This window comes from Amphibalanus amphitrite, unplaced genomic scaffold (genome assembly GCF_019059575.1).
Source record: "Amphibalanus amphitrite isolate SeventyFive unplaced genomic scaffold, NRLGWU_Aamphi_draft 001000F_arrow, whole genome shotgun sequence".
NCBI classification, from domain to species: Eukaryota; Metazoa; Arthropoda; class Thecostraca; order Balanomorpha; family Balanidae; genus Amphibalanus; species Amphibalanus amphitrite.
This window is the reverse complement of record NW_024882494.1, coordinates 111568-139084: the sequence shown is the minus strand read 5'-3', so window position 1 is coordinate 139084 and position 27517 is coordinate 111568. Positions and strand designations below refer to the sequence as shown.

Sequence of the window (27517 nt, the reverse complement as noted above, 5' to 3'; positions counted from 1 at the left end):
AAGCTTCCGTCCCTGCCACATACCAGTGAAGGAGGCGGCGGCGGCGGCGGCCGGGGCCGGGCTGCCCTGCCCACCGACACAGTCTGTGAAATGCCCCAACAACCTTTAAAATTCAACAGGCTTCATAAATGTTTTTTGCACCATATTTTCTCGCGTATATGAAAGCTCTAAAATGTACAATATTCCTTTCAGCCACAAGCGATATAAAAGCTCTACAAAACGTCATGTCTCTGTGTGCAAGAAAGACACATATATTGTGTATAATCGAGCGTACATGATCTGCAGCGCTGCGGAGGGCTGCTCGGTTGCCGCTTTTTACCAGTCGGCTCTAGGTCGGACATATGGGTAAACAAAATGGAATAGTAATATTAAACAATGCTACCTGCTGATGCTACTGGGCCTCTCATTGGTGAAGAACTGGCAGCCAGCCAGCGTGTTTTTGTGAGAACTGTTTTAACAGCAGCAACCGAACGGCTCTCGGGCCAGCGACCAGTGAGCGTAGACAGCACAGCGCTCCGTTAGGCATCGGCGGGCAAGCACGCATTAGCTGTGGACGGACCGGCCGCCCGAACATATTTGTCGGTATCGAAAGTATCGTGACTGCTAGCGAAAAAAGGACTGCCTCTCGTATCCATGAAAACATGTGTTCTACAAAAGTACATAATTGCTTAGTTGTCGCCAGTCACTCATTGCACCATGGCGTCAGTGTGGGGCCGCGCCCCGAATCATCTCAATCGCCAGGCAAAGCATCTCAATCGACAGGCACATGGTAGTCCAGCTACGAATCCGAGCCGCGGCATCCCGTCTATGTATCTACATTACACCACAATCGAACACTGTCGGGCCACCCGAGACAGCAGTCTCCAATGTAACATCAAAACCCGCCACTCGTCTAATATCAGAAAAATGAGCATTGAGTACCTACCGAATATCGACTACAGAAGATTACAATGGGGTGCAGATCTAGCAAGAGTGTCGCGGTTCGTCTCGGCACGGCTTACAGGCCGCCGAGCCCGCGCAGGTGACCGCCAGCTCCACCTGTTCCACCTCATCCCAGATGCGCGCCACGGCGTCATTGGGGCTTCCCTGAGCAGGATCGAACCAGAGCTGCATGCACGGCTCCGTATCCGCCGTGAACTTCCACGAGTGATCCCACACCTGAAAAAGGCGCACGGTTTGCGTCACAGCTCGGCTCACTTTCACAGTCCACGCACCGGCAGCAATTAAGGGCTACTTAGATAGTGTGCTAATAGAGCGCAATCACTTAGCTCAATCCATATAGTCAACCATGAATTGTTAATTACGAGCGAGCGAGCGAAGCGAAGTCTTTTCAATATCACGGAAAAAGCTCAGTATGAGCGGCCCGACCCGGCCCGGCCTGTAACGCTTTTGAGAGGCTTATATCTCAGCAACCGCTGGACCGATTGGCCTGCGGTCTTTTTTTTTTGTTGGCTAGCCCTATTCCCTCTACCTCGTAATTGACTACTCTTGATACATTACAGGGACCGTCGTGGCACGTGCCACGTGAAAAGTCAAGGGTGTTATTTGTCAAAAGTTGCAAAAGAAGTGATTTTGAGAGGCTCATCTCAGCAGCCGCTTGGGCGGTCTTGCGGTAAATTTTGTAGGGTAGCTGCACCCCTTCAACCAAAGGTCGGATGCTCTTGATCTATGTGAGTGACCCCCACTGCACGTGCAAAATGCAAAAAGAAGAGGTGCCGAATTTGTTCCCATTTCAATAACTCTGTAATTACTGGGGCGATTTAGCTGAAACTTGGCATACAGGTAGGCAGTAGGCACCCACCAGGCAATGCATTCCCATATGTTGCGGTTAGGGTGCTACTGCTTAGTGTATTATGTGTAAAATAAAGGACGCTTGAATCTTACCTGAGTGATGTCCATTTCTTGATCACTTTCATCTGTGGGTGACCGAGCAGCGACAGCAACCCAAGGCGTATACGGAATCTGTAAAAAATCAGCACACCGTTACCACATGTTTTAATAAAACTTACCTATAGGGAGGTAGCATAAAATACAGATCAAAACAATAACATACAAACATACAGATATTCGGTTAGGTTGAAATGGCTAAAAATATAAAAAATAAGGGCAAAGTACTAGGGCTGTAAAGCTGTAAGAGCTCGGTACTAGTAATAATTTTTGGCTAAAAATATCACAAATAAAGACTCTGCACTAAAAGCTGTAATGTCTGGTACTAGGAATAACTTTAGAGTGAAGTGTTACAAAAACAATATTCAAAGTCTTTTGATAACTTTGCAGGCATTTTCATCACTTTTAAAAAATAACTTACATTCTGATCCGGCACAGCACTGTTCTTTAGACGCAAACGTTTTTGACTGTGCTTATCATGGTGCGCACTTCTTGTTAAGTTTAAGTGGTCATGTGGTCTTGGCTCATTGGTCATGCCACACACCCTCATCCACTTTTCTCTGTACTTCTTTTTTTAGCGGGAACCTAAAAGTAAAAAAGGGTCAACACATGCTTAGTCCATGCAACACATACTCTGTGTATTAAGCCGGAATAGCTCCACTGAGCCCAGTTTCACCAAGTGCGGTAAACTTTATTTTGGGGTAGTTTTTGTAGTTACAGGGTGGGGCAGAAAGATTTACCTCTTGATTTCTTAAAATATTTCGGTCCCGAACAAAGATATTCAATTGATTTTTAGTACACGTATTCAGTAGCATGTACACATCTCAGCAACGGTAATATTGACCAATATGGCCACCTTTCGTCTTCACCCCTGCCCCGAAACTTCAACCTGCGGAGTGGCACGAGCGCCGCACGGTGCCCTCGTCGAAAATCGACCATGCCGTGTCGAGGGCCAGCTTCAGAGCAGCGATGCTGCTGTGTGGTGTTGCACACATCTCGCTCTCCAGGATGGCCCAGGTGGTGAAGTCCATCGGGCTCAGGTCTGGACTTGATGATGGCCACATGTTCTTGTCCCAGAACCCAGGCATGTGGGTCTTGCACCACTGTTGAGTGAAGCTGGCCGTGTGAGGCGACGCAACGTCCTGGGCGACGACGTATCCGTCTCGGAACGACTGAGTGACCCAAGGCAAAGCATGTTCCTCCAGCAGATGGACGTAAACGTGTGAGTTGACTTTCACACCCGCCTCGATGAAGATCAAGGGTCCTTTTGAGTCGTCGGATGCGACGGCAGCTCAAACCATAACACCAGCAGGGTTGTGGCGACCAAAACTGGTCCGGATAGCAGGATCAATACTGGATGTACCATCTGCCAAGATTATGTCGCTTTGGGAGTTCATCTGGGGCTTAACCGTGGGAATCTCTTCATTGGATCAGAGGAAGACCTTGTTACCGGCGCTTCTGATTTCCTCCAATATCTTTTGGGCCCTGTGTAGCCGCTTTTCCTTGGATGCCGCCGAAATCAGGTGTCGACCTTGCATCTTGTATTACTTAATGCCCAAATCGTCGTTTATGATTCTCCTGAGTCCTGACCATTTTGGGCGAAAAATCAAGGTCCCTTGCCAGTTTGCGCATGCTTCGCCTAGGATTTCGAAACACCATCTTGTGCACGATATCAACCAGCTTTTTGGTGCGGACATGCCTTGTTCTGCCTGCCATGGACTTCATCGACACTGTACCTGTCTCTTCCAGGCATTTCATTATTTTGTTAGCAGTTTTTATGGCAACACCGAGCTGTTTGGGAACGCTTCGGACGCTGTGGCCAGCCTGCATCGGCACCGCAATTTGGGCTCTTTTTGTAATCTCCGCCATAGCTCATCAACAACCATGATAAAATTAAAAACGATCGTAACGGTTATACACGAGTCAGTTGGGAAGCCGCATGCAAAATTTCACTAAAATCCGTCCATAAATTTTTGAGTTATGGGCTGAAAACAAACAGGTAAATCTTTCTGCCCCACCCTGTAAGTAGTGGGGTAGTTTGGTAGTTTACCCCAAATTGAGTTTACCGCACTTGGTGAAACTGGGCTCTGGTGAGTTTCCTTTTCTTGTCAGCACATAAGTGAAAGAAAACTGTGTAGACAAGAGATGAACCAAACCCCCATGGAAAGGTAGGTGTTACCACAACCAGGAAATGGGATTTGAAGGGCTGGATAAATGTGTCTGAGTTCTGCCTTTCAGCCAGACTGTAAAACATCCATACACTACGCCGGATGCCCGTGAGCCCCTCATGCGCCAAAATTTGAAGCAAGCAATTTTGAGCTGAAATTCCAGTGCATGATTTCCACTGAAAGTTGGGTGCCTGTTTGCACCAAAATTAAGCCACTTTTACATAAAGCACATGTGCATATCTACCGACCAAGGCTATATCAACCAGACAGATCGTTCCGGGGTCTCGGAGTCAGACGCTCTTCCCTTTCTGAGCGTCTGAATTAGTTAATGTTCCCATGAAAACCCAATACCACAATTTGTGTGGCACACTGTAGAATCTTAAGGTGAAACAAGTCCCAGGCCGGAAGTTCCGACTCTCTTCAGACCTGCCAGCGCCCGCAGGGCAAGTCTGCTGCTAGATTGACCACAGCGTGTCAAAAAATTCGGTGACAGCCATTTGCATAAACATTATGCGCCATGCGGTCACCCTGCGCCTAAAAATTCAGCTGCCACCATGCGCTGAATTTGACGCATGCAAAATTATGCTGGATGTGCGATGAAATTTTCGGGGCAACGCCGCAATCACGCCACTTCGCATGACATATTCGGCATAACTTGCGTTTTTTTATCCAGTCTGGCATTTCAGTTGTGAAAGCCTGAACAGTTCAAAAGGGTTTGCTAATCCAGGGGAGAGTTCTGTGAAAACAAAAGTAATAGAAGAGCCATTGCAATAAATAAGAATTTAGGTACCTACCTAGGTACCTAGGTACTTACTTGTGCACAGTCACACGCATATCAGTCCCGACCCGACGTAGGTCGTTTGCTCCGCGGATCACGCACTTCTTCATCGTTATTATAGGTATTTGTTCGAACAAAAATGCCCTGATTTCGGATCAGAGCCACGGTATAAAATATGGTATACTGCCTTGCGTAAGATAAAAATGCATTTTAGAAATTGGCTACCAAACGAGATGTCATCTGTTCAGGGCATAGCATAGGTTTACTTTCATAGACCTCATGAAAGTAGCTCATGAAACTCATCACCAATCAGCGCGACGGATTTCAAGATTCGATTGCGGATGTTCATCCGCCGGCCGATTGCCAGAACAGACAACGAAAAATAACGCAACTGCTCGTGGTCTGCTCGCTAGTACAGGGATCCGTGCCTGATCAGTACTGCTGCAAGCTGATTGGTTAAAAACCAAAGCCTCGCCGCGGGTGGCTGTATTGTCGGATAAGAACGCATTCCTGGGATAAGAACGCATTCCTGGCATATTTTCTTTTAAAATTGCCGATAACTACGAATGGAGGCCGAAATCGGCCGTAAGGAGGTAGACAGAGAGGTTTTCGGACACGGGCTACAAGATGGCTATCTCAGTTTCAATCCCCATGTTAAAGGTGGCCCTTTTCCTTTAAGCCAAGGAATATCGATCGACACCGATTCCGACTCCGGCCATAATTGTCACTCCGGCACTCCTCAACACCGATTCCGACCTCGACTCCGTAGCCCTGGGTGATGCTTTTAATGAGAGATGCATTCGCGCACTGTAAAACGTTCGGTACCTGTACATTGCGCAATATGGTTGCATTTATATGGGTACAATACAGCCATTTGTGCAATAAATTCTCAGCAGCATTGCAAGAACATATGTGTCAGTGCGAGTAAAAATTATTCATCTGGGAAGCTTCACCAAAGGAAGAGGACAGTGATGGAAGGGAACATGCATATTGATGGAAGGGAACAGGCATGTTGATGGACGGGGCACAGTTTGTTGTGGTGATTCGACGGTATCCAGGGTTGGTTCTCACGCCGTGCGGTGCGCCACACTTGTCGGAGGTCCAGCCTGCAGCCCGGCCGGCCTCGCTGCTCACACGTGAATAGTTGAGTAGTGTACCCACCCTAGTGACGATTTCCGGTCGCTGGGGTCCGTTTTGGCGATTAATCCAAATCAACGGATCAACAACTTACTTTCTAAACTCGTATGGAGCATTGTTAACTTCATTTGGAGAACGGAAGGACAAAATGGAAACGGCAATCAGCTTTTATGCCGCTACGTAAGCTGAACGACGACTCAAGTGTCGTAGACATTTACAGGCCTTTATCGGTCGAAGGAGCACGGCTAGTGGGTGTACTGAAACAGTATACTTTCGTCTACCACCATGGCGGGAGGAGGGGAGGGGGGTGGGGGTGGGGCTTTTACTGTCCCCATCTGGGTTAGGTCATTTGGTCTCCAAGCGGAAAACGGAGATCGGAATTCGAAGACTTGTCCAAATTATCACTTGTTTTTTTTTGCTGTTTTAGTTCGAATCAAAGTTTCGGTCACAAGCGATACATGTCGCATCAATTCTCAAAAGAGTGTGATACCTGGGTTTTCATATGTAGCGATTAGTTCATTAGTTAGGATCCGATTCATCGCAAGGATTTTCGTTGAAAAGATAGGTCTTCAAGTATTTCTGGTAATCTGGTGTCTTGAACAATATCAGGACACATGTTATGACTTGAATAGGCTATCGTAAGGCTTATAGGCTTGTTGCTACGCGGACCTAGGACCCGAGTCAGCGGGGGCGCGACAAAAGCCTCCTCGCCGCCTCGATATGTTACAGTTGAGCCCAAGGTTAATAACTTATAGGTTGTACTTACATGTGTACTCGTATGTTGGGTTATGATAGGTTCGGACTTCGGTATCACCGTCATAATGCGATAAGCGTCGAGATAGCATATTGTGATGTGGTGATCTCTTTCTCCTTCTCTCCTCACTCTCTCTCTCTCTCTCTCTCTCTCTCTCTCTCTCTCTCTCTCTTTCTTTCTTCTTTCTTTCTTTCTTTCTTTCTTTCTTTCTTTCTTTCTTTCTTTCTTTCTTTCTTTCTTTCTTTCTCTCTCTCTCTCTCTCTCTCTCTCTCTCTCTCTCGCTCTCTCTCGCTATTGTCGATCTGTTGATCTCTCTTTGCCTCCTCCATGGGTATCCTCCACTCTTTCTGCATTGAATTATAAAAGGGCAATCATTCTCAATGTGAAATCCCAAGTATCCTCTTTCAGGAAAATGTCAAAACGCAACGAGCACTACAGAATCCGCATCACAACAGGAAACAACAACTTTGGCAGCGCAGCCAGAAACAACTTTGACAACGCAACCAGAAACAACTTTGACAACGCAACCAGAAACAACTTTGACAACGCAACCAGAAACAACTTTGACAACGCAACCAGAAACAACGACTTTGACTACAACATCAGCTCCAACAACGACGACAACACCCTTGGTGAGTGACCTGTACAGTTACGGGTACATAATTGCATTTACGGCGTGGACCATGTATACTTCATGCTACATCATACCTACCGTGTAAGGATTGCGTTGTACGGGAGTCAGTCGTACGACTTGATATATACCAAGACCCGTACCTATATCTAACGCCCGTATCTAATGCATTATTTCCGGAATAATTGTGATATCCGATAGAGTTTTGAAACCAGAAATGTAGAATGTTTACTGTCGAATAAAGCTTAGCCTTCCAAGATCGCCGCCTAATGTATGAATTGTAAACACGATGCTTGGCAATGCCCTTATATTTCCCCCAAAATACCACTTACCTGCATTCCAAACTGGTTTACTGTTACGTTGTTGACCGAATTGCTTCATCAAGCCAGCGAGAGGGACATGTTTTGTTGCGGAGATCGAAACCTAAAAAAGACCATGGATTATAAATATAAGCTCGAAGAATGTCATTTTTATGAAGAAGTTTAAGAAAAAGTAGTAAAATTTTCATCGGGGCATTGACTTTCCCGGTATGATTTGTCTCACTAATTTAACGATACGTGGTCTGAACAGAATAACAAGTTTTGCTCATGCTGTGTACCTTTTTCAACGTATGCCTAGACATATTGATAGATTCACAGTCCAGCATTGAGCATACACACTTCACCACGATCATATAGAAAACATATTTCAGAGAGAGAGAGAGAGAGAAGATTTAAATATTATCAAAGTCCAGCCGTTCGCTCGCTAGTTCGGCCGGGAGCACTCTCCGTTCTGGCATGAGGCCAAGCCTCGCGGCGGTCACAGGTCGGTCGGCCCAAGGTGACCTTGAACGGACAGCGTGATTGGTCACCAGCCGCTGCCGCGTGGTAATCGATATCCAAAAAGGAGACGCAACACCAAAGTAGGTACCAATTCAAGCACCGTGAACGACCGAAATGCCCAAAACCCAGCAATCAGTCAATCAATCCGTGAACACACCGGCCGACAAAGGTGCTGAAACGAAATACGCGTGCTGATCTGACCTAGCTTGACCTGCCGGCCGCAGCCCTCCGACCCTGAGGAGATGTACGCACGGATTCAGTTTGCGCTGGGTCCGACCAACATCGAGCTGACCCCAGGCCAGCCGTTTGACCTGCAGCTGAACATCAGCGTACCTCCGCTGGACCACGTGCCGCCCACCGACTTCAAGGTAACGGTGCGGCACTGCAGTTATATCTCCTGATCGTCATGTTGAGCATTCCTACCCCCTGCTGAGGTCACACAGCCTGACGCCTTTCGCTTGATCTGGGGGGTAGGTATACGTAAAGACCAAGTGGCATCTTATCCGATGACCAGCTACGCTAGTACTTTCGCACACAAACGTCGCGTTGACCGGTGTCTTGCTCCTACCGGTCCTAAATCACTGTATCCGTGTACCTGAGACGGGACCTGTGACCGGTCCCCAGATTGAGGTGTTTGGCCACGCCATCACCGGCACCGTGTACACCCGGTTCGCGCTGTTCGACCCGCGACTGCAGATGGACGACGACTCCCAGTCGGTCGCCAACTTCACCACCCACCTCAACAGGAGCACCGAGTTCCCCAACATAGTGAGTAGCGCGGCCGATCGCGTGCCACCGAGCTCTCCAGCATCGTGAGTAGCGCGGCTGGGCGTGTGCCGCCGAGTCCCCAGCCGAAGATCGCACTCCGGACATCCTTCCAGTCACTTTACCTACTTAGTCCTTCGTGAGCAAAGATAGATTCAAGGAGCCATTCTTGAATAGTGTTGGAAAAAAAGGTAGAGGCTTGCCGCACACACTGCCGCATACAGAAAGGAACACAAATCTGTTATGATTTTTTTCTCTTTCAAAATATCACATGGAACCCGTGAGAAAGCACAATGTATACTCACCTGAGAGCACATATGTAGACGAGTACCTAAAAGTAGCCAGAAAGAAGGAACATTCTTTTAGGAATTACAAACAATGTTTATTAAGTTTTTTTATTGATACGTAATGTTTGTCGTGATATGCGTGACATGGCTTCTTACTTTACAGTATCACTCTGGAAGATTTGTCATAAGCAACTTCACAACTACAAAGGAGGGGATACTGATTTTCGTAATTAGAACGGCCCTTTTGAAGTAAGTGGTTTCATTTTCTCTCAACTTGCCATTACATGCTGATTTAGATATGGACGCTGTTATCGTAAATGATAGATGGAACAAACGAGCGTTATTGCAGACCACTCACCACTGCGAAGTAAGTGATGAATATTGATTAATAACGTTACCAAAGACCGTCGCTGATGGCTCCCGATAGCCCACTGTCGCCAGCTCCTCAGCCACGTGTGGACTCTGCACCACTGACGTGTCCCGTTCTGCGGCAGATCCTCCACCATGACGTCGGGCAGCTCGTACCCGATATCGGTGGCCGTGACCTTTGGCGACGGCCTGTTCGGCTGGTCACAGCAGGCCATGTACATCTGCAGCCAGGCAGACGTAAGATGTCATTTCAAACGGCACAGGCCCCATAACAGCACCACTAAAGTAAAAATATACCATTTCTGATACGACGAGAAGTGGCATGACAAATCGGCTCGGCCTGTTTAAGAAGGTTAAATATCAAAGGTAAAAACACTTTTTATTTTTATGATTATACGCAATGGTTAACACGCGCAGTGGAAGGGTTGCGAGTACTACGCCCAGTGGAAGGGGGGGGGGGCGGATGTCGCCCCCCCCTAAGATCTCAGCTCCCACTGGAGCTAGAAAGACGAAATTTGGAGGGTAGGTGGGGGCCATGGGGAACTCTGTTGTGTGTGAATTTCATGACCCTAGGTCAATATCTTCAAGGTCAAATAAGGTCAAATGTGGTCAAATCTGCCATATTAGCGACTTTTTTGCGTTTACACGCCGATAACTCAAAAAGTTACCGGCCGATTTTCTTTTTTCTTTCACCATACGAAAGAATAAACATTTGTGAGTATGTATGGTGAATTTCTAGATAATCCAACAATAAATATGCCAGTTAGAAGCCTGCTAAGGGTAAGATGTCGCCGGCTGAAGCGGGATCGGCCGACGCGGGAAACGCGGCAATCACAATTTTGTGTTTACACACTCATAACTCAAGTTGTTACCGGCCGATTTTCAAAATTCTTTGACCATATGATTCCCTGTACACTTCTCAGTCTTCTCACCAAATTTGACGCGAATCTAATATAATCAGCGGTAAGGAGCGCGATGTAAAGACGGAACCGTCCCGCCCCGGCACAGTCTACAATTCAGGCGGCGCGTAACGGCTAGCGCCGGCCGCCGCGCCGCCGCGCCGCCGCGGCGGCAGGATGTTTGACTTTACATCGCTGTTACTAGAAAAGTTGTGAACCGATTTTCTTATTTCTTGCACGAGAAGATCTGCAATTCAATTTTGGGCAGGTAGCCAAAATTTCACATTAATATTTTATTTGCGGCGCGAGTTATTGGCGAAAAACAGGAGGGGTGGGCGAAATCCGCCCCCCCCCCCCTTCCACTGCGCGTGTTAACCATCAAATAATTCATTTACGGTGTTTGCAACAACTGTATTTTGATAGCCTTATTGTGATATCAGGTGACCTTTGACTTCAATGGAGTGCTGGCGCCGAGCGCCGGCGGAACCTCGGGTCAGATCGAGAGGCGGGGCGCAGACCGGATCGACGTCCAACTCCAGTACACAAACGCGTTCGACGAGCTCCGGTTGGAGGTAGGCCATCCGCCATCCGCCGCCTCCAGGAGGGCAGCGGAATGTTGTTCTATATGCCCTGAGCGGAATGCTCATGGTTACTGGTGGAGTTTTGCTTAGAACGTTCAAATCGATACCAATGGTAATTATATTCATACAATACGTAAGGTTAGAGGGAGGTAAGAGCTAAACTATAGGTAAGCTGAGCTGTGCCGTCTTTTGTGTCGACGTGTCTTGTTTGTCAAACTCTCTGCATACCTACAGGTCTCGGGGACGTCAGTCAAGGCGGATGTGTTTTCACTCACCGCCATCGAACTGCAAACGATGGAGTCAAGCTTCGGTAGCTGTGCCGCTTTCCGTGACGATGTGAATAGTACCAGTGTCTTTGAGACGTCGTCTTCAGGGAGAACTAAACGGGCCGTCAGCAGGAGCTTCGGAAATATCCTCAACTGTGGCGGTACGAATGTTCAAAAACATCTACTTATCTGACTTGCAGGATCAGGAAACCACAATGTGCAGTAGTATTGAAGCTGGGCGTCGTGGTGCAAATTGTAAATACCCCAAGGTGTCTTGATACAACACAATACTTATTTATAAATGAGACGGGGATGGAGAGCGACTGCAAGAAGTCGCGATTGCGGGACGAGTTTAAGTTCCATTAGTCTGTTGCTGGTTGTACCTCTGTGATTTATGAGCCTCTGCTGATTCCACCACCATGTTTGTCGCTGCTGGTTTGACTGACATTATTGGCCACAATATCAGCGTTCCGTTTCCAGGCGCGCAGCCTCGCTCGGCGGGCGAGGACGACGAGATAGTCCTGGGGTTCGGCGTCGTCACCGACGGAGAGCCCGGCGACACCTTCACCATCACCGTCCGGGTGCTGCTGAGGGGCGCGCTGAAAATGACGCAGTCACTCACACTCACCCTCATCGAATCAACAACTGCCACACTCGGCACTAAATATCAAATGGTTGGTCATTACGATTGACTTTATGAATTACTGTCAATGTAAAGACGGATAAACGAGACGTTAATTCGTTTTCTCTGCACGCTAATCCGCTGCAGTGTTTCACAGACACAGCTGACATCTTTCCGTCTGCATGTTTTTAGGCGCGTGTCGGAGAGGGGGTCAAACTGGCGCTGACGGAGCCGGCTCCAGGCGTACCACTCGACATCAGCCCCGGGAGACATGTCACCTTCGACATGTCTTACGAGTTCCTCAGTCACCAGTCGGAGCAGTGGTGAGTTCGTGAAACACTTAGAAAGTCGGGCTATTTTATGGACAGTGTAACTGAAACTGAGCTATGAAATTTATTCTTTATCAGGGCAAGTTTTATTTTACGCGAGATATTGGGCCACCTAAGGTGAGATTGTTAAGCACACTTATCTGATTTCAGTGACAATTGACTTCGTATATATCTATCTTACCATTTTTATCTCGCAACAGGATGTACGATTCGGTGAACTAATGCCTTTTCAGTTTGCGCACTGATTGCTATACTGTCTGCCTCTCCAATCTCCATGCGTGTTTTATATTCCAGCATTAAAAACAGAGACCCGAGTATCGACACCGATGTGTACGTTTTCCAAGGACAGCTCGTCGTTACAGGCACAGAGGTGAGCTCTGCAATCACCGCCAGCCCCACACCGGGTCATTAGTTAACAAACGAAACCAATGCTGGTAACACAAGAACGATACAGCACCAATAGTCAGGATGAAACTAATTCTGGCTGTAAAGAAGACGCGTCTTTCCCAGCTAGGCCACTATAAGAGCCAAACGCTGGTAAACTCACCATTGAAATAAATAAATTCGACTTGCCAACTGCAGTGCAAATAAGTAACTAAAGACGACTGATTTTCTGTCACGTGGCTTGGTACCTTGTGATCAGCAGATAAAATAAAAAACTAAGAAAATGCAAAAAGAAACCGATATAGCTGGGTTATGTAGCCGATATAATTGATAAAGGTTTCCCTCTCGCTCTCCTCGCCGCCAATTCGCCGAGTAATGTGGCGCCATGTTCAAAGATGTTTTAAGCAGCGTTCGTCTATGTCTGGACGATCCCTTATGTTTAGCTCACGTCTACATCCCACCATTCGCTTAGCGTCTATTCCCTGTTCCCGCTTGTACTCTGGTCCCAGCTCCCTCACCTGACCGCTGTCGCCCACCCAGGCCCAGCCGTGCGGTGTGTCGGACGGCGACCGATCGGAGGCCGTCTCTCCCACCCTGATGCCCACCGACGTCTCAGTGTTCGACGGCAACTCCTCCATGGTGTTCTGGCTCGGACCGACCTTCTACGCAGGAGTCGTGAGTTATTCTAGCAGGGCACGGTTGGGCTGTGTTCACTTGGAAACAGGGCTTCTATCTAGTTACTTGGCCGCATCGAAATTAATGAGTAATGCGACTCAAAATAATTTGTTCTCTACGCATTTCAGATGGATTACAAGCCTGGAGCTAACGAGTCCAGGCGTATGTCGGTGCGTCTGACGTTCCTTATCGCTGAGACGGCCCAGAACCCGAGCGTCTCAGTGACGTTCCGAAGCTGGGAGACCGTGACGGCAGCCATACCGCTGATGACCGAGGTACGGGCCCACACACATAGCCTCACAAAGACACAAGGCTACAGACACTAAATATAGGGATTCAGCAGGATTTATGGTGCATACTGCGATCTAACACCGTATACTCGTATATTCCTGCATGCATATTGGATTGGATCAGCAATATGTAGTTTACGCTTCAATGCGCTACTTTATTGTGACTATAAATGAACATAATGGCTGTTGCAGAAGTTAACCTTTAATGCAGTTTGTACCGACAATGAACCCCTTAATGAAACGCATGTCGCTGCTGTTTTCAGAGCCAGAGACCGAATGCCACCACTTCCAGAGCGTTCCAAATGGAGGGCAACATCACCAGCACTCTACCACGAACGTGAGCCCGCTCTCATTGTGCAAAACCTACGATTGTAGTGCATTCTGCATGGCGCCTAGTATCTCAGTTTTCGAGTGTGAATACATCAACAAATTGGGGTCTCGCTGTGAATGTAAAGGTACCTAGATGTCAGTTTGAGGTTAATTGTGATAGCGACTTTTGATGTTACGTATGCAACGGCTTAAAAAGAAATGGGATACGGTGTACAGACAAAACGGGAAGGAGATTTGATGGCATTACATATTTGGGCTTAGAGCAAGATTTAATGGACGCGTTTTTACATTTGCTAGTCGATGTAATGAGCACCAACACATCCCAACTCCATCCAAATTACTTGCAAAACGGTGTAAGGAACAGAGTAGCGTACCAATGATCGATTTGAGCGCATTGCTTATGCAGACTAACATGTATGCGTTGAAATCACAGGCGAAACACCGTTAATGGCTATCACTAAACCTACTTATTTTCACCGTTATTTGACAGCGGTATCCTCCTCCTCTGGCAGGGAGAGCACCAGCACCACGCTCTACGCCGGCGGCGTCGTCGCCTTCAACATGACCGTGTTCGTGCCGCCCGGCGGCAGCTACCCCGACTTTCGAGCGATGGCGGCCCGCCGCGAGACCGGCCTGGGCCAGCTGCGTCTCTGCCGCGCTAGCGTCGTCGCAGTGGGCGCCAACCTGCCCTGCAACCGGTACAACTTTGCCGATGCCCCCGCCGTTTACAACAGGTGAGTCTAATACGAGATGCCTGCTTTCCATTTTTTTTTTTAAGCTGGCGAGCTGACGCTGCTGTGTGTTTGATGCGTTTTTACGCATGGTTGTTTGGGTTTATTTGTGTTATTGCGGAGTTTTAGCCATTGTTGTGCGGATGATAAATGTTATAAAGAAGTGACACACCGAAATAAAAAGACAATAACGCTAAAAACGACAATAATTATGACATCATTATTTGTAACATCGGCGAGACAGTCTTGTAGTTATCGATCCCTTAACCCTCGCCGGCCGAGGGGGGGGGGCGGGTGCCGCCCCCCCCATAGGGTTTTTTCGCGAGAGCTCCGAACACGCTGGCGATAGAGAGCTGAAACTTGGCATACCTGACCTTTGATCCAAGCCGGATCTTTTGACACCAACCACATTTTTGGGTCAGGTCAGGTCACTGACCTATGACGTCATAAGTGAACCTCTGCACGGCCTTCAGATGTCGCAACTTCGCAACGCCCTCACTGCCAGAGGAGATGTCACAGGGAAATGAAACTTGCAGGATCTAGTATCCATTATGAGTCCCACAACTTGTATGTCTCGGATTTTTCCTAAAGGTCATATGAGGTCAGGTCATTTTCGTGACCTCACCATTATAAGTCAATGGGGAAAAATGAAAACTGCTATTCTGGCGCCGGGAACGATCTCCAACTATCTCAAGCACACAGAATCGTGATTTGATGCACTCCTTGCAAGGTTAGATGTGTCACTTTTGCAATTTTGACCTTGCGTGACGTCATTTATGACGTCATCAAGGTCATATTAGTTTTTCGTCAATAACTCTTGATCAAATTGAGCTAGCGAGTCGGGAAAGCCACCAATGGACTCAGCAAGACCTGCCGGATCGAATGATATGCGAAATGACCTCTTTCGACCAACTTCGTGACCTAGGGGTGCTGACCTAACCTTGACCTGAGGTCAACACCCCAAGTTGACCTGACCCGGACAAAAAGTATATCATTCGACGCGCCTGAGCGAGACGAACACGATGCTGCAAAAATCGGCGCTCTGCGGCCGTTGTTTGCGAAGTTATTCACCAAAAACTGAACCGTACCTTGGGGCACTTGACCTGACCTCAGAGGTCACCGGTTGACCTAGGATCTTAAAATTGGGTACCAATCTCTGCGTCTCGTAACGGCGCACACGCTCGTTTTTTCCGCGACGCGCTAGCTCCACCAGGGACGAAACGGCGAGGGGGGGGGTCGTACCCGCCCCCCCTCGGCCGGCGCGTATGTAGAAAACCAATAGGTCCGGCGAGGGTTAACACTACAGAGTCACCAACCTCGTCTGCTCTCCTTTCCGTGCTGACCTCAGACTCGTGACCTTGCGCCTACCCTTTCCTCCAGGAGTGACTTGTCACACAGCCACCCGGAGCCCGACACCGGCGCCGTCCAGCTGGGCTCGGTGTGCGCCGTTCCCACCGAGCTCCTGCACGGCGCACGAGACAACCTGCTGGTGGCCAACTTCGTGTACCAGCACCTGGCCAAGTTCGGGCCCAACAACACCTTCGAGGACAGCAACCTGCCCAACCGTGAGACGATTTGATAAGAGCTAGTGCCTTTCTGAAACACGCGCAAGAATTGAATTAATTCATCAAATTAAATTATCCAATTAAGCTATTGAATTAATAGGACTAAGCTCGAATTAGGCCAAGGGATGGTAAACTTCATAACCAGGCACATAGACTACTACATACGAGTATCGTAGTAGTCTATGCCAGGCAGTAGTCTATGCCAGGCAATACTTTAATTATGCGATTCTGTGACATACTTCTCGCACTTGCGGCTCAATAACGTATTTTAAAATTTATTATCTCTATTTTGTTTTAGTCGTTACGCAAAATTTTCCATGGTATCATTCTTATTACATTAGCACTGGAATGCTATGATAGGTACCGCATAAAAACAAATAGTTATCAATGCAACATTATGAGATAAATCATTGAAGCGTTGGCTCTTACTCGAGCTGCAACTTTTCAGCGATCTACTTTAACGCCATTGTGGAGAGCGACGCTGTGGCGGGCGGTTTTGCTGCTCAGATCGGGTACGCCACGTCCACCAGCCGAGCGAAGCTGGCCGCCGTGCCCGCCAGTCAGCCGCGCAAGATCTGGGTGTCGGTCCGCGGCGCCGGGCCGTACCGCCTCGGCCAGACCGTGCTGGTCGACCTCAACTTCAAGGTCAGTCGCCGCGGGAGCGGTCCGGGGACATCGCTCCTGCAATGGAAATACGCATTTGCAAACATCACAACCGCCGATTTATAATTGATGATATTAAGTCAGCACCGTACACCCAGTTGACATTTCAATATAAGCTACAAATCAATTCGATTCGTGATCCTATACAGGATTCCACATCCTATACAGGATTCCACATCCACTGTACACTGTGTGTTTGTGACGACGAACTTTGTGACGTTTGTTTCCGCCCCGTCAGTGGAATCCGGGTGTCATCTCGGACGCCTGGTGGACGATCACAGCATCCGAGGGCGAGGACCAGGTCAAATTCTGCGACATCCGAGTCACCCACATCGGCGACAACTACGCCTGCAAACAGGAGGCCAAGCAGCTACCGCTGATCCACAAGCAGTCCTACGACAGTCCCGAGTCGGATTACGGAGAGCGGACACCGTTCAACAGCTCCAGGGCCACGTCTATGGTGGCCCACCTGATGCGATACGCCAACGCCGGTGAGGCTGACGGCGGTCTGTAGAGGATAGTGGTGTCAATCGGTAACCGAAAAATTCGGTTACCGAAAAGATGTGGTGACCGATTCGGTAATCGGTCGGTCAGGCCCCCCAAATATCGGACATTTTCGGTCACCCTGTCAGTAAAACCATTTTCAAAAAGAGAAAGCATTCCATTTTTACCTAGTTAAATGCAATGTACCCTTAGCCAATTTACCATGCAATCTACCCTTAGCAATGTAACGTCTACCACAAAAAATGTATTTTGCAGTGCCTAAGAATTGACTGAACTTGGACTGAAATGCTATTTCCCATTATTTTCCATCAGAATTTACCAAATTATTTAATTTGGGGTTAAAATGATAGCAACTAGAATTTCGGTCAAATTTCGGTCAAATTTTGGCTTGGGATGTTATCGGTCGGTATTCGGTCGGAAATGTTTCCCAAAATTCGGTTTCGGTCGGTATCGGTCAGACATTTTTTGGAAAATGACACCACTACTAGAGGATGTCGAGTTGTTGACAGGATGGTACTGCTATTGTAATTGGTGACACATTTGAGATATGGAAGACCGAAATCTTAGTGGATGTACGTTTAACTGATTTTTTTTTTCATGATTATATCGCAGTTGATAGGATAAAAAAGTTTCTTTTTTAACTGAGCAGTGTCGATGGTATGTGCCGCTGACCGGGCGGCCGGTCACCGGCAGGCCTGTGGCCGACGTACGCCGACACCGCCATCCAGGACGCCGACACGGTCAGCACGTCTGTGGCCGTGACGATACCAACCAGCGCCGGCACCACCGCCTCCTTCCAGGTCGCCCTCAACGAGGTCAACTTCGTGTGGACCGAGACCGTGCAGCTGCAGGTGGACACGAGCCAGACGGCCGTGGCCGCCGAGCCCAAATCACTCACCTTTGTCGCTGGTGAGATCCTGAGTTAGGGAGTTGAATTGAAGGAGCTGAGAATGGCGGCACCTGGGATGTTTGACGTTCTCTTTAAATGCTGATAAATTTTTAAACAACGCGATAAATGTTCACAGACAGCGGTGAAGACTGGACCGTCTTCCCCGGTGTTCTGAAAACATTTGAAGTCGTTCTGGAGCTGGATGACAACTTTGAGCGTACCGTCCAGCTGGTGCTCGGGTCGGCCGACGATGTGCCCAAGTACGACGCCTGCTGCGCCTACGTCACCTTCGTCGGCGAGAACATCCCGTGCATCAACGTCGCCGAGATGCAGACGGAGATCTCAAAGAGCTCGTAAGTGATAGACATTTCGCTTATGAACGCCCAGCTGCGCTCGTTGATAATTTGTTTTGGACCAACGACTAAACAGAGCTGGGAATTTTATGTGAACTGACTATCTGATTTCATCAAACCTGTCAAATGAGGCAGTGGAACGGGCAAGATAGGCTGGCCTGGTAAAGCATACTAGTGGATCAGGAAACAAAACCTCCCAGAAGATGCTCGACAGCAGCTCTGAGCCCGCCGGCCGCGGCCTACACTAACACCCTCCCCCTCCCCCTTCGTATCTCTCCTCAGACCCTCTGTGGCCGGCCACGACGTGCTGACGTTCGACATGGGCCGGCTGTGCTCGGTGCCGATCGCGCCGCGTAACACCACCACCCACCAGCTGCGGGTGACGCTCGGCGTGCGGCCGCACGGCGCGCTCACCGCCGGCGACCAGCTGGGTGTCACGGTCACCGTGCTGCTCGACGGCACCGTGATGGCTGCCGGAGCCGTGTTCGGCCAGACCCCGGCGCCGCCAACGACTACCGCCGCCGCCACCACTGTGGGCGACGCTCCCCTGGCTGAGGGCGATATGGTGCTGTCGGAAGGCGATGTAGCCCCAACCGAAGGCGCCACGGCCCCGCCTACAGGCGATGCGGCTCCTGTGGGCGATGACACCATATCTGAAGGCGATGAAGCTCCGTATGGAGACGATACTGCACTGTCTGGAGACGATACCGCACCGTCTGGAGACGATACTGCACCGTCTGGAGACGATACTGCACCGTCTGTAGACGATACTGCACCGTCTGGAGACGATACTGCACCGTCTGGAGACGATACTGCACCGTCTGGAGACGATACTGCACCGTCTGTAGAAAGTACGACGTCGGCTACCTCGTCTGGAAGTGATGCCTCGACGAGCGGTAGATATTGCTATTATTACACAAACTGTTGTGTGCTGTTGGCTGTTGTGTATGATAGTAGCTGAAAAGGTCCGATTGTTCTGTTGATCACATTTGATGAAATAACTAGATATGCATTTGGATGGACGAGTCAAATTATTATGCCGTCGGACTGAGAGGACAGTTTGACGGACAGGAAATCCACGTAGGTCCCTGTGCTCGCCTGCCAACTGCTGCTGAGTGCTGATGGCTGATCACGACTGCCCGTTTCAGGCCGAAAGCGCCGCTCGACTGGCCCCGGAGGACCGCTCACCATCACATTCACCGTATCGGCCGACTCGTTCACGGGCGAAACGACTACCGTGAGTGGCGACAACCGTCGAGGGAGGGAGGCGGCACTTACACAATTCTAAACATGTGCCGAGAGTATTACCATGTCCAGCTGTATTGAAGCTGTATTCTGGGCACTTCCGCAGGGCGACATCTCTCTTGTCAACTCCTCTGACTCCACTCCGATGACAAACATGAGTGGCACGACCTGGGCGCGCTTCAACGTCTCTGTGCCAACCAGCTCGGTGGCCAAGCTCAGCCTGGTGGTGACTGGCTACTCGGAGCACGGCCGGGCAGCGGTGGTCCCCACCGGAGGTCTCAGGTCAGCCACCCTCCGAGCGCTGACCACTGGGGTCGGGTCAGGTCACTGAATGTGTGTGCGGACCACCTGTGAGTTGACTGCATCAGTCATAAATGTAATATAGTTTAACACTTATCAATGTTCAGTAAATTCCGCTTTGCCAATTATCTATCTTAACTCTAAAAAATCATTGGTACAATTTTGTAAGTTTAGGTAATGCTGCCGAATTTTCAACGAATGTGAAGCTCCCTGCACCCTCTGCGTCCTTGTTTTTCTGACATTCCGACTCTCTGTCGGCAGATTTTTGGGCCGCGGACGGAACGTGCCCTGCGCTGCCCTTTCGGACCTGAACGACACCATCGAGCTGTCCAGCACTCTGTCCAACTCGCAGAATGACGTCATCTCCCTGGACGTGGGATACGTCACTAATACAGGCACGGTATCTTCCTCTTTTAATGAAGTGGTTATTTCAGTGATCGTTCTGCAGTATCCGTGCTAAAACCAGCACAGGTGCATATAAAAACCCTCTGACGCCGTTGTCTGTGACTCTGTCCACCGTTCGGTGTTTCCCTGACACCGCTGTCTCTCCCCTATGCGGCCTCTGACCGTGTCTGGCCTGCAGGGATGTCCCGCGTCCGGTATCCCAGTCCGGACTGGGTGGAGGCAGACGACATGGTGCAGTTCGAGGTCGAGCTCCGGTTCAGCGACCACCCTCGGGCCACCCACGAGACCCCGCTGCCGGTCACTCTGCAGGTCAGGAACGGTAACCATAATCAGTGGCAATCACACAAGCCAGAAATGATAACACTAACTGAACCTCGCTAAGCTCAAACCAAAAATCAGAAAGGGCTCCGCTGCCAATCGTGCTACAAATCAGCAAGCTCAGTCTGTCAGCGATTCTGAGAGCCAGAATGTTCTCCCGTTGTCGGTCAATTTACGGGTCACAGTGGACAGAAGATCCTTGGATCGACCTCATATGACCTGAAAGTGCACTAACTGCTCCCAATGCTTCCTGAAGATCCGTGAACGATGACAAGAACAATTAATCTGATATCACCAGTTCATACACGACGGAATTGCCTGCATCTAGAGCAGCTCACATTAAGAGAACTCTGACGCCCCATAATAATGCCATAGATCCGTCTTTTAGTGCTTTTTTTCGAGCCGTTTGGAAATAAAATAAGAAGTGCTATCCTTTTGTATAATGATGCACTTGCATTTTTTCTAATGCTTTTCGTATCCGTAGGTGAGGTACGGCTCCCTGGAGAGCACCATCACCCAGGGCGTGGCTCTGCAGCGGCTCGGAACGGAACTGCCTGACATGGAGCTGGTCGCCTGGGCGGACAACGACCTCCCCTACCTTCCGAAGTCAGTCACCAGCTACAGAACTCTATGAACGCCAAGGGAGCCAGGTTCTTGATTAACATTAGAGACATAATGAAAAAAGCTAATTATATAATTTGCATTTCTTTCACCTGTTCAGATATGTTTAGCTTCGTATGGTGCAGAAGAGGGGAAGACGCTCGGTCCTGCTTTTTTAGCTATTTACTCCGCTTGTCATCTGGTGATTGGTAGGAGTAAACGCGGCTCATAGCTGATGGACAGAGAATAAACGCATCATATCCATCATCATAGCTGATGGACAGAGAATAAACGCATATGAAATGAAATGAGACACTGACTTCGTTCCGATGTTGTCCCTGCCCTGCAGCGCTCAGGTGCCGGTGGACATCATCGTTCGGAACCGCCCGAACGCCACTGCGGACGCCATCAACGCCACGGTGACGCTGGCGCTGCCGCCCTACATGGCGTTCGGCTCGGTGGCGTGGACCAACTTCAGCGAGCCGCCGGCGGTGGCCGTGCGCCGGCACGCCGTGCTGCTCAGCTGGCCGCGCCTGCTGCCCGGAGAGGGCCTGCACGTGCAGCTGCTGCTCACCGTCGACCCGACCAACAAGCGCGGCCACGGCGCCGGCTACGCGGCCGCTGTCACACCCATCTTCCTGCGCGCTACCATGTTCCGCAGGTGGGTGGAGTACTGACGAGTCATGCTCCGAGGGTCTGGGGGTAGCTTGGAGTGATGGTAATAAAAGATGGCGGATGCGACCGACCCTCCCCGCTGGTGCAGGATGAAATGGAGATTTGTTGAAGTTTTAACTACGACCGAGATGTTCTTGTATTTCTTTTGTTTTAGTTATTTGGCCTTTATTTGACTTCCTGAAACATTTCGCCATTCGATGGCTTATTTGCTATTTCGAGGAGTTAACCCTATTAGTGCAGGCTCCTGGCTACCCCATATTAGTGGCAGGGGGGGGGGGCTGTTTACGACCCCCCCTTGATATCTCGAGATCTAACCGGCCGATTTTCAAAATTCAAACGGCATTCGATTTGGCTCAACGAGATCTACATTTCTAAAAAAAAAAATAAAATTAAAAAATGTCAATAGGGGGGTAGAGGGGGGTAAAAACGGGCAAATTGTAGATACATTTTAGACTGGTTATCACGGCCAGGTTTCTGAACCAATCTTAACGCAACTTTTGCCGATCGATAGAGAATGAACCAGGAATTCACATGGATCCTAAAAATATGCATTTTCAAAAATCATAGGCGGATACAGATCATTGAGATTGGGGGTACACAAAAAGTATAGTAAATAAGGTTTTTGTTGGTACTGTTTCTAAAAAGGGTGGCAATGGTCTTGTTAGGTTACATTTTTCTTATGAGAGAACGACTAAAATTGTATTGGTCATGCATAGGCGGTGTCAGGGCACCTATGTTGGGAGGTAAAAAATAACCCCCCTTTTTGGACGCCTGGATCCGCCTATTATAGCAAAAACGTGTCAAAAGAGGATGCACAATAACTTTGTATATGTTATCACATGATACCTTTCATTCACTGTTCGTAAAACTGGTGCAGCATCGTGATCTTCGCCCAAATGACTCGCTTCACGAATAGGACCCCCCCAATTCCCAGTGCTCTGGAGCCGCCCCTGGTAAAGTTATGAACTTGAAATTTTCAGGGAATGTGCCCAATTTAGTTTTAGGAAAAGTCAGAAAATTTCAGCATCGTAGCTTCAGCGATTTCGGAGATATTTCCGAAAAACCTGAGGGGTGGATAAAAACAACCCCCCCCCCCCTGCCACTAATAGGGTTAAAACATTGACAATTAGCTTGGCATGGTTTTTCATTATCGTTGTGTAATGTGGCAGTAAATAGAGAAACAGTCAGAAGCCATACTTCCCGGGATAAAAAGCGAATTTCGAAAGGATTGAATGGCTTCCATTCCTCAAATGTAACCTAAACAGCCGCATCTATTTTCCTAGGGGCTAGGAATTGACAATTGGAGAGAAAAAGATGTTTCATGGCTAAGCAGAATTCCATATTCGTCACATTCCCAATATTCGTCAGGTACGGTATTCCGACACTGGAGTCCGGGGTGTACCCGCCGCAAGGAAAACTCTGGTACCCGATGGCAACACCGACTTATATCAACTTTGACGTCAATAGCGAAGGTACGATTCCACTCAGTTATGTCATGCTAAGGTTCTGGATGAAAAGTCGCTGAACGTTTACCGCGTAGGTTCAATGCACCAAAGCATTAAAATACACACAATACACATTAAACTAATGAGAATGTCGTTTCAGACTGTTACGAGCCGCTCGGAATAGCCAGCGGCCTGGTTGCCGACTGTCAGCTGTCGGCTTCGTCCGCTGCCGAAGACTCGCGGCTGGCTCACATGGCCAGGATGGAGCCGTGCGCCGCCGACGGCACTGGCGACACGTGAGCAGAACACACGAGTACCCTACACTGGCTGCTGAGTACTTAGGAGCACCAAGCACCGAGCGTAAAATCATTAAAACGGCTGACAAAGGATATCGCCGCCTTACATAACGACAGCATCTGCTACACATTATGCTAGTCAGAGATATGGCACACGGAGATAACTTTTTTATGTTCGATGAGCCATTGTCATGTGATTATGATGCTTATTGCTTAGACAGCGTTGCATGCGATTTTACTAATTGTGGTGTGCCTAAAAAATGTAATGTTGGAACTAATTGATAATTAAAGCTAAGAGAAAACGTCTAACAAAGCTTGTCTCTGCTTTATAGGGACACCAGCACCCCGAAGCCGACAACGGACCAGGGAGACGCAGCACCATGCGTCGGTTCCTCAGGTAGGCTATAGCTATAGTTTGTTTTGCTTTACTCAATATACCCTGGTCGTGCTGACATATGTGTGAGCCGTTTTGAATGTAAGGTAGGGTATAACACGAATTTCAAGCAGTTTTATTCATACCTATGCATCGTGATTCCATACAGCATGGTCATGCATTTCCACACCGTGGTTCTAAGCATACCCCTTGCAAAGATGGAGAATATAGACGACAAACCTTCGGACATTTGCGTACATTTTATAATTACTTTGAAATGCCCTACGTTGTGGCTATGCAACACTGCATGAAGTGGCAACTAAATCAGAGATGAGAGATGTTGCAGGTTGCCGCATCAGTACCCGTCACGGATATGTGTATGGGCGTGTTCGTGTATCGCCTGCAGGCTGGTCGCCCGAGCAGCGCGGCACTCCCTTCATCCACTGGCACCAGGTGGACTTTGGTAACCTGACGCGGGTCACTGGACTACTGGTGGCCCGACCGGCCGGCACCCGCCGGGTCACCCGGTTCCGGCTCCAACACAGCCTGGCCGGCACCGTCTTCCAGGACATCGGACCGGTCAGTAGAGCACTCATATTAGCGATATCAATACAACATATTTTAGAAAATAACGTCACATTCAATGATTTAATAGTAAAGGTCAAGGCCATGGTGGTCTTGGCCTTAGCGAAGACCTAGGTCAAGGCCTTAACCCTCGCATGTGTGCGGCGTTTGCCAGCTTCTAATGTGTAGGGGGGGGGGGGGGTCGGTTGGACCCCCCCTTGCCGTTTGGCCCCTGATCGAGCTAGAGCTTCGCGGAAAAAACGAGCGTGTTACCCGTGACGAGAGGAAGCCGATGATACCCAATTGTAAGGTCCTAGGTCATTGGTTGACCTTCCAGGTCAGGTCAATGACCCAAAGTCGGGAAAATCGGGACCTGTTAGAAAGTCGTAAAGTGTGGCTGCTAAGGGGTTTTTCGGGGTGCTGATCACGAATATCGTGTTAGTTTTGATCACAGATGATGTCTTGAAGCATTTAGACCAGGTCGGGTCAGGTCAGGTCAGGTCAACCAGTAGGCGTCGTGACGGGTATTCGTAGTACGTGTCAACCGCCTCTGACAGCTTCGTAACATGTTACGAAGTCACCAAAACTACTTCGTAAATGTTCAAATGGTTGCCAAATTCGAATTCAGCTCCAAAAACTAGCCTAGAAACATGTAAAACTCGAAAAAGTGACCCGAGGTCACCCGAGGTCACCAAAGGTCAATGACCTGACCTGACCTTCAGGTGACCTTGACACACACGGGAGTAACATCAAATCACATGTTTGAACGTTTGAAACCACGAAAAGCTTGCAAACACGCGGCTAGTGCGAGCCGACATACGCGAAATCGCGATTCCGGCCAAACATGGTCTCGGAAAAGAGGTCACAGGTCAAAGGTCATTTGGGTCAGGGTCATGAAATTTTCAGGGTAGGTGTAAAATTGATCAATGCGAGGGTACTGAAAGTTTCGTCGCGATCGGCCGCTTTTTACGCGAGGTATTCGCGAAAAACCATGGGGGGGGGGTCCATCCGACCCCCCCCCCCCCTACACATGCGAGGGTTAAAAAGTGTGTCCTTTCATGAATGTTTGTATATATTTTCGTGGCACAAAGGTCTTGGAATAATCTCACATCATCAGTTTGATGATTAGCTTCATTTGACTTGAGAAACTTTTGGTTCCCGCGGCGTCTCTGGCACGACTGCATTCTGGAGCGCCTCCTCTGCCACAGGTGATGGCGCTCAACTGGAGCTCTCTGCACAGTGACGGGGTGGTGACGCACAGGCTGGATCGGGCAGTCGAGACGCGCTACGTGCGATTTGTTATAGAAGAGGCCGAGACAGGCGATGACAAGTACATCGGACTCCAGGTACGGCTACATGACCACCTGGGAAGGCGGGGTGGGATCACACCCGTTCCGTGCTTCTATCCTCAGGATATTGAAATCCTTCTCCTCCACGCCGCAACCCCCTCCGGGCTGGACAGGCAACTTTATCTCATGCGGGCTGCTCCCTTGGAGCGGCACCGCTGCTCCCGAGGGAGCGCACCCCGTAGCCGGGTGCAGTGAGTGCCTTGGGGCTGGGTGGCCTGTCCTCTGGACGGGCTCAGCCCCGGCTACTTACTAGGGGTGCCTGCCCAGACCAATGTCTCCCCCTAATTCCTATCATCCTTCCGGCTCTGCAATGGTCTTGTCGACCGAAAGGGCCTAACCCAACAAAACAAACAAAGGGTGGGATCTCACCTTTATGGGATTGGCAGTGAGACAGCTTAGTGGCGAAGTAGATACGGGAAAGTGTTTTTAATTCAGCGCAAATCTAGGTGTATTCAGGGTATGTATGTAACACAGTTCAGTAGCAGTTCATTAATTGACGGACTTTACAGGACATTTTCAGCTGTCCGAGCCTTGTGCACTCGCTAATCGCAGTGCTTCCTGCTACTTAGAGCTTATGCGACATATATATATATATATATATATATATATATATATATATATATATATATATATATATATATATATGTATATATATATATATATATATATATATATATGTGTGTGTGTGTGTGTGTGCTCACTGTATCTGTGACTACACAGATGTGCTATTAGTGTTTCCGCGAATGTCGACGCCTGCTGCGTATACATAGCTGTCCGTGTCTCGCTGTGTATCCGCGCCGACTGCTGTTGTCAGGTGGAGTACCTGGGCTGTCGGCGCTCCACTGACGTGCTCCAGGAGACGGTCTGTGCTGTCCAGCCGGCCACACCGTCCGCCGCAGACGGTAGGTGCTCGGCGCAGCCACTCGAGACGGAGCTATTTTCACTGCCTAGCTTTGTTTACAAAGTACGGCACTGCAATGCAATAAAGAGCAGCTTTGGTGCTCTATGACTACGTACCTGCAGGGCTGCGGAGTCGATGGATTTTCGGCGACTCCGACTCCGACTCCGACTCCGGCTTTCAAAAACCAGCTCCGACTCCGACTCCGACTCCGGGCAGAATTGTCGACTCCGACCGACTCCAACTCCCGACTCCGACTCCGCAGACCTAGCAGGGCTGCGGAGTCGACAGATTTTCGGTGACTCCGACTCCGACTCCGGCTCGGGTTTCTAAAATCGACTCCGACTCCGACTCCGACTCCGGTCACAACT

General features: G+C 49.1%; 1 protein-coding gene and 1 long non-coding RNA gene across 2 annotated transcripts in view; one reads left to right on the top strand and one right to left on the bottom strand.

Moving 5' to 3' along the window:
• The window catches only part of LOC122369029, a 41659-nt gene that overhangs the window by 7718 nt on the left and 6424 nt on the right, over window positions 1-27517 (top strand). The window contains exons 2-33 of the mRNA XM_043343392.1: window positions 7133-7356; window positions 8401-8544; window positions 8801-8944; window positions 9392-9477; window positions 9723-9834; window positions 10937-11068; window positions 11312-11504; window positions 11824-12017; window positions 12158-12288; window positions 12589-12664; window positions 13219-13353; window positions 13482-13628; window positions 13907-13980; window positions 14486-14707; window positions 16085-16269; window positions 16718-16914; window positions 17171-17423; window positions 18130-18345; window positions 18462-18678; window positions 18961-19529; window positions 19827-19915; window positions 20030-20205; window positions 20485-20618; window positions 20807-20937; window positions 21431-21552; window positions 21896-22207; window positions 23590-23693; window positions 23827-23962; window positions 24295-24359; window positions 24742-24914; window positions 26108-26245; window positions 27063-27150. Coding sequence (XP_043199327.1) covers window positions 7133-7356; window positions 8401-8544; window positions 8801-8944; window positions 9392-9477; window positions 9723-9834; window positions 10937-11068; window positions 11312-11504; window positions 11824-12017; window positions 12158-12288; window positions 12589-12664; window positions 13219-13353; window positions 13482-13628; window positions 13907-13980; window positions 14486-14707; window positions 16085-16269; window positions 16718-16914; window positions 17171-17423; window positions 18130-18345; window positions 18462-18678; window positions 18961-19529; window positions 19827-19915; window positions 20030-20205; window positions 20485-20618; window positions 20807-20937; window positions 21431-21552; window positions 21896-22207; window positions 23590-23693; window positions 23827-23962; window positions 24295-24359; window positions 24742-24914; window positions 26108-26245; window positions 27063-27150 — 5319 coding nt within the window. The remainder of the gene's footprint in view (window positions 1-7132; window positions 7357-8400; window positions 8545-8800; window positions 8945-9391; window positions 9478-9722; window positions 9835-10936; window positions 11069-11311; window positions 11505-11823; window positions 12018-12157; window positions 12289-12588; window positions 12665-13218; window positions 13354-13481; window positions 13629-13906; window positions 13981-14485; window positions 14708-16084; window positions 16270-16717; window positions 16915-17170; window positions 17424-18129; window positions 18346-18461; window positions 18679-18960; window positions 19530-19826; window positions 19916-20029; window positions 20206-20484; window positions 20619-20806; window positions 20938-21430; window positions 21553-21895; window positions 22208-23589; window positions 23694-23826; window positions 23963-24294; window positions 24360-24741; window positions 24915-26107; window positions 26246-27062; window positions 27151-27517) is intronic.
• On the bottom strand, window positions 223-5051 carry LOC122369037. The gene is made up of 4 exons (XR_006254339.1): window positions 4870-5051; window positions 2309-2472; window positions 1885-1962; window positions 223-1158 (listed from the first exon to the last, which is right to left on the bottom strand). It is a non-coding gene; the product is annotated as an uncharacterized LOC122369037 (long non-coding RNA).